General features: G+C 27.8%; 1 protein-coding gene across 5 annotated transcripts in view; it reads left to right on the top strand.

Moving 5' to 3' along the window:
- Window positions 1–1,551: 1,551 nt before the first annotated feature.
- Window positions 1,552–11,435, top strand: part of LOC109600781 (titin) — a 53,346-nt gene continuing 43,462 nt past the window's right edge. For 2 of the 5 annotated variants that reach the window (XM_049963403.1, XM_049963402.1), the window contains exons 1-9: window positions 1,563–1,659; window positions 2,953–3,116; window positions 3,211–3,412; window positions 3,860–3,973; window positions 5,293–5,467; window positions 6,736–7,401; window positions 7,473–7,837; window positions 8,125–8,489; window positions 11,190–11,433. In XM_049963403.1, coding sequence (XP_049819360.1) covers window positions 2,956–3,116; window positions 3,211–3,412; window positions 3,860–3,973; window positions 5,293–5,467; window positions 6,736–7,401; window positions 7,473–7,837; window positions 8,125–8,489; window positions 11,190–11,433 — 2,292 coding nt within the window. In that variant the 5' untranslated portion in view covers window positions 1,563–1,659; window positions 2,953–2,955. Of the gene's footprint in view, window positions 1,660–2,952; window positions 3,117–3,210; window positions 3,413–3,859; window positions 3,974–5,292; window positions 5,468–6,735; window positions 7,402–7,472; window positions 7,838–8,124; window positions 8,490–11,189; window positions 11,434–11,435 lie in introns of those variants that run through there. The other 3 variants (XM_020016959.2, XM_049963404.1, XM_049963405.1) reach the window with 3 other exon arrangements.

The raw sequence follows: 11,435 nt of genomic DNA, 5'->3' as shown, positions 1-11,435 counted from the left end.
ATTGATCGATTAGTTTGTTGATTTATAAGTAAATATTCTGTTAATTCTTAAATATCAGATGGTAGTAGATTATTAGTTAGATTACCCTAGAACATATGTGCCATTTAACATCCAGTGTCATAACATTCATTGAAGATTCCAGTGAAGTTTTTTTCATAATTGTTCATAATTTCATGCATGAGTAAAATAATTTCCAACTCCCTTGTAAATTTGGATTACTCATTTATTTTCGTATTCTTATTAGGGATTAAATTTAATTTTTATTCCAAATATTTTGCATTATAATTATTTACACATTCAAAGTTGACATTCTTGTCTTTTTTCTATACAGCCACAAAATAGTTTTTCCTTGAGTTTCTATACATTTGTCTCTAATATTGAGGTTGATAGAAAGACTGGAGGGTAGACTTGATTTGAATTGAATTTATGCTTACAGATTTTCGGTATAAACTAACTCTCTATGTTTATACTAACAACAATAATCTTATTTGCATTTCAAAATTAATTTAAAATTGTAAAGCAAGTAAAGAATGAAAAAAATTTAGAATATAGTAACAAAGAACTTTTGTTAACTTTTATCAATAAAAAAATTAATTGTACAATATTGCAGGATCAATATTACAAATTTCTGGTACACAAAAAATTATTATTTTTATGCATAAACATTCGTATACTGAATTGCTGGAACCATACATTTACAAAAATTTCATGCATAACATTCTTTTATAAATTTTCCATCCTGATAAATAAATTTACGAAATTTCTCATATGCACCGACCACATTGAGTACAAGTGCGAAGTGATCGGTGCCAGAGTACCGTTGGAATGTAGCCTGCGGACATTTGTTCATTTCTTAGACCGCTGTTTTCGATTCATAAATGTTTCTCTCAGATTTCACACGACTTTATTAAATTGTTTTTATTTAAAATGTTCTACTAAAAGCGATAAAATTAATTTGTTGTTACTGCTTATTTTAAGATAATAAGATTTATTTTATATTTTTGTTTAGTATATTTGGTTCTTTAAATTATTATATCTTATCATTTCTTTTTGTTAATACAGAGAAAACAGATTTAGATTTTAGTGATATTTCCATTAAATAACATGAATATAAATATTAGATACTTATAATAATATATATATATATATATATATATATATATATATATATATTTTAAAATATTTGTCTCTCACAGACTATTTTATTGTAAGAAATTTATTCATCAAATCAGTTCATAAAATATGAAATAGAACTTTTATTATTAATAAAGATTTGTTTTAAATGTTACTTTTATCTTTCTCTTAAAAACACATTTTTGAATTAGTATATAGACAATATTAGAGGTATAAACAACAACTTGTAACATAATTTTATATGTAACAAAGCAAAGCGATAATAAAAACAATAGTCATGTTCATTGATGGCAGATTATTATTGAAAAACCAAACATCAAGTAGCAAAGGCTGTGTTGTGTTGACACACTCCAAGCCCAGAACCTATCGATAGGTAGGTCGTGTGGCCAATTCTTGCCGACACTACCAACTCAGTACCATGATGGTACCGGTGAAGGTACCACGTGAGTGCCAGTGCATGAGTCTCTGTGTCGGTATACCATGTGTGTTAGGCTATAGTATTTGGATACCCAATTAATACTGTAGGTAAGGTCAAAGTCGTTAATTATTCGTTTGGTTTTTATATATAATTTAATTTATTTGTCGTTAGTCTAATTGTTAGTAATCAAAGGGAAGGAAATTTTAGTTATTTGCAATTTTTAAAGTTTTGCAAGTCAGCCTTGAATTACGATATTTTTTAATCATTTTTATTTATAATTTTGTGGTGGTCACGTTGCTTTTAATTATAATCTCTAAAAACTTACGAACTCTAATTTATCAAAATGCTTACCTATTTTTTTGGGGGAAAATTCAAATTAGTTTACATAAATATTAATTAAAGTAAAATTATGCAATGAATGTTTTTGTCATTAATTATTTTTAGAACATGTGGAAAATGTTTAATCTTTTATTGAAATATTTGAAAAAACAATGATGAGTACATCCAACTATTTATAGTTTTATAGGAAATCTCATGATTTACATTACATAAAACGTGCATAAAATACAAAACAAAATTGATATAAACTATTAAAATATTTAATTGAAATTATTTAGTATCAGTATTTAATAATTTTTATTTAGTTTTAATAAAATGTCTCAACTTGTTCATTTCCAATCTGAATGTTTCTCAAATTATTAAAATCTAAAAAAAAATATTTCTAGTGTCCCACAACTTTGTGTTTATTAAATTTTAATATTTAAATCACTCATAATAATAAAAATTAATAATTAGGGTAATTTTAATTTTATCCTAATTTAAGTTGAAACACGTTTTGTCGTTTTAAAATTCCACAAAAATTTAATTCAATATTCCATACATGACACGTGTACAAATTCACGTAACTTGTATGCATTCTCAATTCGAGTATCTACGTGATTTTCCATAAATATGTGTATTTAAATATCAAATATTGTGCTTGGATCTTTCTGCCCAATTAAAGTCTTCTCGATGTATTCGACCAAAATCACACAAAAACAGATCATTTTTGAGATAAACCAAATCGAATATTTTCCTTGAGACACATGTATAAAATAATAAACTGATGATACCCAATATTAAAGAAATATATTGACATTTTCGCCGCACCCCGCATATGACCTCAGATATTGTCGCGACTTGACATATTGGGAGTGGAGAGACCGATTATACTTTTGAGGCTTTCACGACAGATTTGCATATGTCTGTAATAAATAGTGACTTGTAGATTTAAATAATAGGTGATACAATTTTGCATATGCATTCTTCGCGTCTTGCGGCTGTTAATTATAAGCAAAATAACACCCTTACTCGATAATATTGTTATGTAATAAATAAATTCATATTATATTTTGTTCCAGGTGATGGAAAACCGCCTCGACTTATCATGTCTCCATGGTAAAACCGTCATTTTACCAGGGGTACATGATAAGGAAGGAAGACCAATAATTTCCATTACAATACCGTCGGAGACACCACCCCTGGATATTGTTCGTCCACTCCACTATTTACTATCCATATTTAGGTACGTGCTTAAAATTTTGCTGGACGTAATACATGTATTAAAATTAGTTTTTGCTTAATTCTAATGTAAATATTAATGGATTTAACTTTAACAGTAAAACGAGTCGTTCACGAGGAATTACAACAATCCTAGATGCAAGAAAAGGACCTTGGAAAGTTGCTAGATCGTGTATAAAACAAGTAACGGCTGTCTTTGAAGCCGACGAACTAGCCCAGTTAATTGTTTTAAGGCCCGATGCTTTCTGGGACAAACAAAGAGTGGAAAATTGCACATCGTTACCTAAAAAGGAGAATCAGGTTAAATTAAATGTTGCTCACTAAGTAAATAACAAATAGTCATTATTTGAATTTTAAATCTTAAAATCATAATTTGTAATTACTAATTTACACATATTATAGTGTCATTATCAAACCTACACCTAGGCAATAATATTTAACTGCATCTACGTGACCATTGTGTGCATATTGTTGAATTTATCGTGGCCTAGATATGAGTTCAATGTGGATTCTTATCAGTTTCTCAACTGAGAATTTTGCTTTAATTCAGCAGGGAAAAATTACAAATTATTATGATATCATGACCCACATATCAAATGCAAGAATATAATAAAAATGGTTACTTAATCTTTTTCTACTCAAGAATTTTAATCCTGTTTGTCTTGTTCACTACATATTAAAGCAAAAATTCTCAATTTATTTTAAATTATCTGGTTCCTTTTAACATAATTAATGGTTCATTTTCAGGTTATCTTCATTCCACGATCCCGCTTAAACAAGTTTGTGGACCAGTCACAGCTTCTACACGAACTTGGCGGCAATTTCATCTATAATCACGACAAGTGGATCGAAAACAGACAGGTATGACCCATAATGTTTTAAGTCGAATCAGCCAATGTTCCGGATGCATACATAGAAATTGCGGAAATTATTTTATACATAATATATTAGTTAAAAATTACATCCGTTGATTAATTATATTTATTAGGTCTGAAATTTTCTGACAATGATACTATTTATTTCCACTTTAATATTTAGGCAGGTCAATTAATTCAAATAATTAATCTACATGCATATTATATAATTTTAAATTTAATTTTCATTGAGACTAGTTGATAAAATTAAAACTTTTATTCTACATAATTAATTTATAACTTTATATGTTGATAACCCCCAGAAATTTTCTTAGTTTGTGTTTCCAGCTTCATAAATATTTATAGAATATAATATATAAGTTTTAATTCTATCATTTAATTTATTGGGAAGAAACTAAATTTAAAATAAAATATAATTTCATTATTCAAAAATAATTAATAACAATGTATGTAACATTTTTAATTATAAATTAATAATAAATATTATAAAAAATGACTTTTCTAATTATATTTTTTATACATAATTAGCATTTTAAAAATGTGATCATAGTTGTTTCGGAAGTTGATATCATCACTGAATATTTACCACAAATAAAGTCAACACACTGCGTGGGTTTAATGTGGTGACCTTTTTTAATATGTTGCACGTCCTTTGTAAATCCATTTTATTTAATTTCCAGCGGACGTTCACTCTCAATATTGTGTTCAATTCAATACAGTTGCGCCACATTCCACATATGTAACTATTGTATGTTTCATTCAAAATTTGTTCAAATGTAAACGACAATTACCACAGAAACTGATTAAATTAAAATGCGTATTCCCATGTGAAATAAAATGAGAAATTTGTTCCGGTATAATGGACAAAGCTATAATAATTGATCTGATCTGGTTAGAATTTATTTTACTGTTTCAATTGAAGATTTACTTAACTGTAGAGACTTGCCAATACAATATTGTAATATTACAGAAATTTTTTACTTAACTTGATAACCATAAAATAAGAGTTGTTGTCAGTTTACAATGAAAATAGTTAATTTAACAAACCTATTAATTTCCAAAATAAAACAAATATTTTATTGATAAAATTAATTAAAAATTGAATTTAATTATTATAGTAAAAATATAATAAATATTACTAATACTTAAAAACTGGACTATATTTTTCTTGGAGAAAAGTTTTATAAAAATGTAAATTATGAGATAAATAACTAATCCAATTATATGATTATTATTAGAATAATACGATTAAATGTTAAGTATCCACATTATCAAGCATTAATTTGTTTTCTGATGTTTGTCTAGAAAGTGGAAGATTTCTACGCGGACGTTGAAACGACCTTAAAAGATCTCGAGGAGCTGCATCAATATTTACTTAGAAGTCAAACGTTAAGAGCTAGTCAATTTGAGGATGCAATAAATACCAGTGCCGATATGGCCGAGTCGGCTAAAATGCTTGTCCACAATGCCACGGAAACAGGTAGGCAATAAAGTATGAATGGAAAAAATACTGTTACAAGTATGTCGTTTTAAACATTATCTTGTGAACTTTATAAAAGGTTGTGTAAAAGGATGTTGCCAGTTGGAGTAATTTCCAAATGATAAAACTACCGCTGATATCTACTGATTTATAGGGACAATCAGAGGCAGTTTAAAATTGCTGTTATCTGTGTCTTACTCATTTTATATTTATGGTTTTTATAAATTTTGCCAATTAGTTGGGCGCCACAATAATTTTTAATAAATAATTTTCGAATTTTCCTAATGATGAAAATAGTTTAGATCATAAATAATTTAACTACCAAGTCACATTAAAAAATTCTAATAAAATATTCTTACAAGTAAGTCGTTTTAGACTTTATGTTGTGAACTTTAAAAAAGGTTGTGTAAAAGGATATTGCCAGTTGGAGTAATTTCCAAATGATAAAACTACCCTGATATCTACTGATTTATGGAGACAATCAGAGGCAGTTTAAGTTTGTTGTTATCTGTGTCTTGCTCACTTTATATTTATGGATTTTATAAATTTTGCCAATTTGTTGGGCGCCACAATAATTTTTAATTTTTTAACTTTAGATTTTTCCATAATGAAGAAAATAGTTAGATCATAAACAATTTAACTACCAAGTCACATTAAAAAAATCTAATAAAAAATCTGAAGTATTTTGCACTATAATTGTGAGAACAAGAATCGCCGACGGAACAAGTTTGGGAAGTTACGTTTAACTGTCTTTAGTTTAATTGTTAATAAAAACTTGATAAAACCGTTAACTTTTGAGAACGTAAAATGACCCAGATGAACATCAACAGTTTAAAATAAAATAATTCAAATTAACACGCCCAGATTGTTCTAACAACGAAAGTAGCTAAGAAAGTTTCCCGTTTTGTCTTATTTATAATTTACGTTACTGCAAAATGTGAATTTTATTGAATAATTATTAAAACGATTTATTTATTCTATTAATATGGATAATTGAAGAACCCACTTCGGTATGATAGTCTCTGGAAAGATACATAACGGTGTTCATTGCTTCGGGCGAAGAAAGTGAGATTTAAGACTCAGACAGTGAAATTGGTATTGAAATATAATCATTCAAGTTTCCATCAAGTGTAACAAATTGTGAAAATTTTGCAGTTAACTATTGTACATATATGGACTGAAAGGAGTGTGTAGAACTATGTGCATGTAAAAAATATTCTCTGTAATGGTTCAACCAATTTTTTTAGAGTTTTAATTTATAATTCTAGGTCGAGAACTGATTCAAAATATCGAGTACGAAATTCGCACTAGAAAATTTGCGACGGAAGATTTCGAGTCAATTTCCACGCCACAAGACGTGCTAGACACAATAGAAAGAATAGATGATGTCTTAGATACGATTAGAAAGAAACAACAAACCATTGAACAAGCCTGGTCCAGTATGGAGCGAACTTTTGTCAATGCCAAAGATTTAAGTCACTTAGAGGAGGGAGTTGTTAGGGTAACGAATTGGATTTTGGGGCATGCAGAAACTTTGCTCAATTCACGTCACAAAGTTGGATATGACGTTTCGTCTGCGGAGGAATTACGTCGAGAACATGAAGCCATAGAGCTGCAGTGTTGGAACACATATGGGGCTTATGCTGAAATCATTCACAAAATTAATTGTTTCTCTAAAGACAACTTAACTGAACAACACAAGGATTTACTGTCTCAGAAAGATTTCATGGATTTTGTATGTAGAAGCTTTGCTTTAAGATTGGAACGTAGAAGAAATATTTTGATTACCTCTTTGAGATTCTTTAGGCTGGTGGCAAAATACTTCGACAAAACCGGAGAAGTATTTGACTCTTTAGTTATGGGCAATAAAGTTATCGAGTTTCAAACGGCAGGTCTTAAATTAAAAGAACTTCAAGACAGTCAAGCAAATTTAGGTAAGCTATTTTACACATTTTAGTAATTGCTAGTAAGTACATATTAATAATTTGTCTGTACATATTTTTAGATTCAATAGAAAGAGAATTACTAAAAGAAGGAGAAAAGTTGTCGGATATGTTGTCTATGCCGGTTAAGGACGCCTTGGGCAGAGAAATAACAGTTGATTACAGCGAAGACATAGTAAACATTCGAGACATCTTGGACGCGACCACAGCAAGAAAAAATATTTTTAGCGACAGTGTCGAATTACAGAAATTAACTCTGGAACAAATCACACACATCGACTGTTACGAAAAGGATGCAAATCAAGCCGTCCAATGGTTGGATGATTTGTTGCAAGTTATGCTTAAATATCACTGTCATGTGGGATGCTCCGTTTATGAAATTCAATCTCAGAAGGAAGAACATCAAGTTTTTCAAGAGACCGCAAAGGTGAGACAATATTTAAAATATAAATTTTTTATGCGAAATAAATAAATAAAATATAGATGCATATGTCAGTTGATAATAAAAATATTAAAATTGACAATTGAACTTTAACTTGTAAACAACCATTTAATATTGAATTTTTGTTTATAATTTATATCTTTGGACTTTGGGAGAATTATTAGAAAGTTATTCTAATCGATCGATGAAAATAACTACAAAAATACAAAATTATTAATCTATTTGTTAAAGAAATCATAGATAATTTATAATTATAATTTGTATGTTTACAGGATACTTTTCACTATGGATGTCAATTACTTAACGCTTCTTTAGTTTTGAGACAGTCATGTAAACTACCCTTAGAGGAACACAATAATCTTTATCAAAAACTCAAAAATTCTTGGCAAAGACTTCTCAGCGTGAGTCAAGAACAAATGACAAGATTAAGAGTGTCCGCTGTTTTTCATCGGTCTGTTGAAGAACAGTGCAACCAATTGAGGGATCTTCGCGAAGCTGTTGCCACAATTCCTTTAATGGATTTAACGAAGAAAAAATCAAGGGTTGCTCACTATTTTAATTGTAGAGAAAAACTGTTAGTTGAAGTTGGCAGAATGGTCAGACTTGGAAGATTGTTGAGAACCAGACTTAAAGAGCAGTGAGTATTACATATTTTACATAACAATAACAATTTGTACTTTTAAATCCAAATTTTCTAATTTATATTTTAAATATTATTTATTAAATTATATCGTATTGTATTATGTAGCACCAATTTTCATATAAAGCAAATGTGATTTATTTACTTTACGTTAAATCTTTAAGTCAAGTGTAAAACTTTGTTCCCATTAACATGAAATAGGAAAAATCTAATTTATTAAAAAAATAAATAAACAAAATACTACTAGATATTTTTTATCTGTAATGTTTGCAATGGAATTTTTAAAAATAAAATTGAAAATTTTCTATTACTGATATTAAAATAACTGATAAATTTAAGTGTTTACCCCTTAAAAATTACTCTATGAAAATTTTTTGAAGGGTCACAAAATAAATTGGAACATTAACAACAATATGCAAGTAATCATTTTTCTAATAAATTTACAATCACTCATCACATGATTGTTAAGATTGTGTTGAATTTTGGGATGTCATCTTACATTTACATTTTTTATCGTATAAAAATAAAACTGTAGTAAATAAAGACGCGCCTCTATTCATTCAAATTGAATTTGTAGTTGAAATGGTTGAAACCAACTTAAAGGCAATAGTATTCGTTTTACGTAAAGTACATGTCTGAGTTCATATACTTTTGAATCTAATTTTGAAACTGAATGTGGTGGGGTGGATAAATGTGGCAGTGGCGACTAGACCGGCCCAAGTTAAACTCCAACACGTAAGAGTGTAAGTAAAATATGTTTTCAAATGAATGGAATAAAAACTATTAACTCATAATTATAAATGAGATGACTAAATATTTTTAATTCTAAATGTAATTCTAATAATGATCCGTTTCTTTATTAAGAATAATACATTAATATGTCTTAATTAGAATATGGTACGATTTAGATTTACCGATAAAAAATAATCATAATTAACCACTTGTTGTGTCTTAATAAGATTAATAACTTTTATGGGAAACTTTGAGAAGATTACAAATTATAAATATGTATTTATTTAACAGATGCACTTTGGCAAATTTCCATGCTCTTGACTGTTATTAAAAAATGTTTCATTTTCCTGTAGTAAATCATATGAAAGAATATTTACTTTATATATCCTATATTATTAAGTATACAAATTCAATTTAATTGTTATTCATTAGAAACACATTGCAAATTATTATTGTTTCGTTAAACGCATCCTGGATGTTAATTTGATAAAAAATTGTGTCCTTGCTAATACAATAATTTATTTACTCTTACCAACCACTAATGATTTAAATTCCTTTAATTTAATTAATATATTATCTAACATGGATAAAAAAGAAACAGTTTATAACAAGTATTAATAGATTATTCATTGCCTTCCCTATTTAAATAGAATATCTCATAATATTGTGAAAAAGTTTCCTGAAAATTCACCTAAGAAAAATGATTTTCATTGGTTTCAATCAAATAACTTTTAAATACTTAGCATAGTACATTGACTATTATATAAATTAAAGGTTCAATTTAAATTGTTATTCATTAGAAACACACTGCAAATTATTATTGTCTCGTCAAATGCATCCTGGATGTTAATCAGATAAAAAATTATTGTTTCCTTACTATTACAATAATTTAGTTACTCTTATTAACCACTAATGATTTAAATTCCTTTAATTTAACTAATATATTATCAAAAATGGTTAAAAAAGAAACAGTTTATAACAAGCATTAATAAAAGTTTTCTGAAAATTCATCTAAGAAAATATGATCTTCATTGGTTTCAATTAAATAACTTTTAAAGTACTTAGTATAGTACATTGACTATTTATTATGGCGAATGCTACTACTTAAAATAATACTTCAAACATTTGACTGTATCGACAAACTAGTTTTAATAAAATAATATTTAATCTACATTCTATTACAAAGGCACAACATTTATTTGTTTAAATAACTTGAACCTTTAAATTAAAAAAGTACTTTAGTTTGTGTTTTAGGGTCAATATCTCAAGTTCTATCTGAACTTGTTTGTAATCTCATGTTATTTTGATATGAAACGAATCAAAATAATACGATATTCAAACCGTGAGCTTAGGCGAAAATTCTAGAACAATCACATTTATGTCATCTTGGATTGAATCGTATTATAATGCTCAGTAGGACAACTTTAAACAACGTTAAATTTATTTAAAATATGGGAGATTATAAACAGTGAAGAATTTTAATGTTTAAATAGTTGAGGATTACCATTTCATTAATTATGCACATATTATATATTCATCCAAAAAGTACATTGATATTTATTAATATTTTTAAGTTAATTTTTAAAAATCACTTTATAGATAATATCAATAAGTATTCTTAATTGTTTTCTCAGGTGTTCTCCAGGTGGGCATGATAAATTATATTTCGACTACTTTAAAATATTCCAATTAATACATTTAGGTACTTACAAAATTTATTAAAAACATTGATTATGTTTTCGTACAAAAAAAAAATAATGATATCCTGTTATTTTTGAATTTTTTATCTTTCTGATTGTTTGATTCAACTAGATTAAACGTTAAATATTTTGATCTAACCGTAAATAAAACCACTAACAAAATAAAAAATATTTTTTAAATAAAATATTTACATATATTTTGATTTTATTAACATATATCATATTTTTATATATTTGGTTTAAAAAATGTTGTGATTTCCTGCAGATTTCCATGTTCAGAAGAAGAATCCTTTGACTCGGTGGAAGATAATGATATAGCTGTTGAGGCCATATCCGAACGACTGAGTGAGGTTACCGGATTAGCCGAGGAACTTGATCAGACTTTGCAAAGTGCACAACAAGACTGTTCCATTCTAAGTAATTCCCGTGACGATCTGTCTGAAGACTTAAGCACAGGAAGCTTTCTAAGGAGAATCATGGACACCGAGCCATCAACATCAGGAGGAGATGT

Source organism: Aethina tumida, chromosome 2, assembly GCF_024364675.1.
Source record: "Aethina tumida isolate Nest 87 chromosome 2, icAetTumi1.1, whole genome shotgun sequence".
Lineage (NCBI taxonomy): Eukaryota > Metazoa > Arthropoda > Insecta > Coleoptera > Nitidulidae > Aethina > Aethina tumida.
The sequence above is the reverse complement of the archived record's forward strand: the minus strand, read 5'-3'. Positions and strand labels throughout refer to the sequence as shown.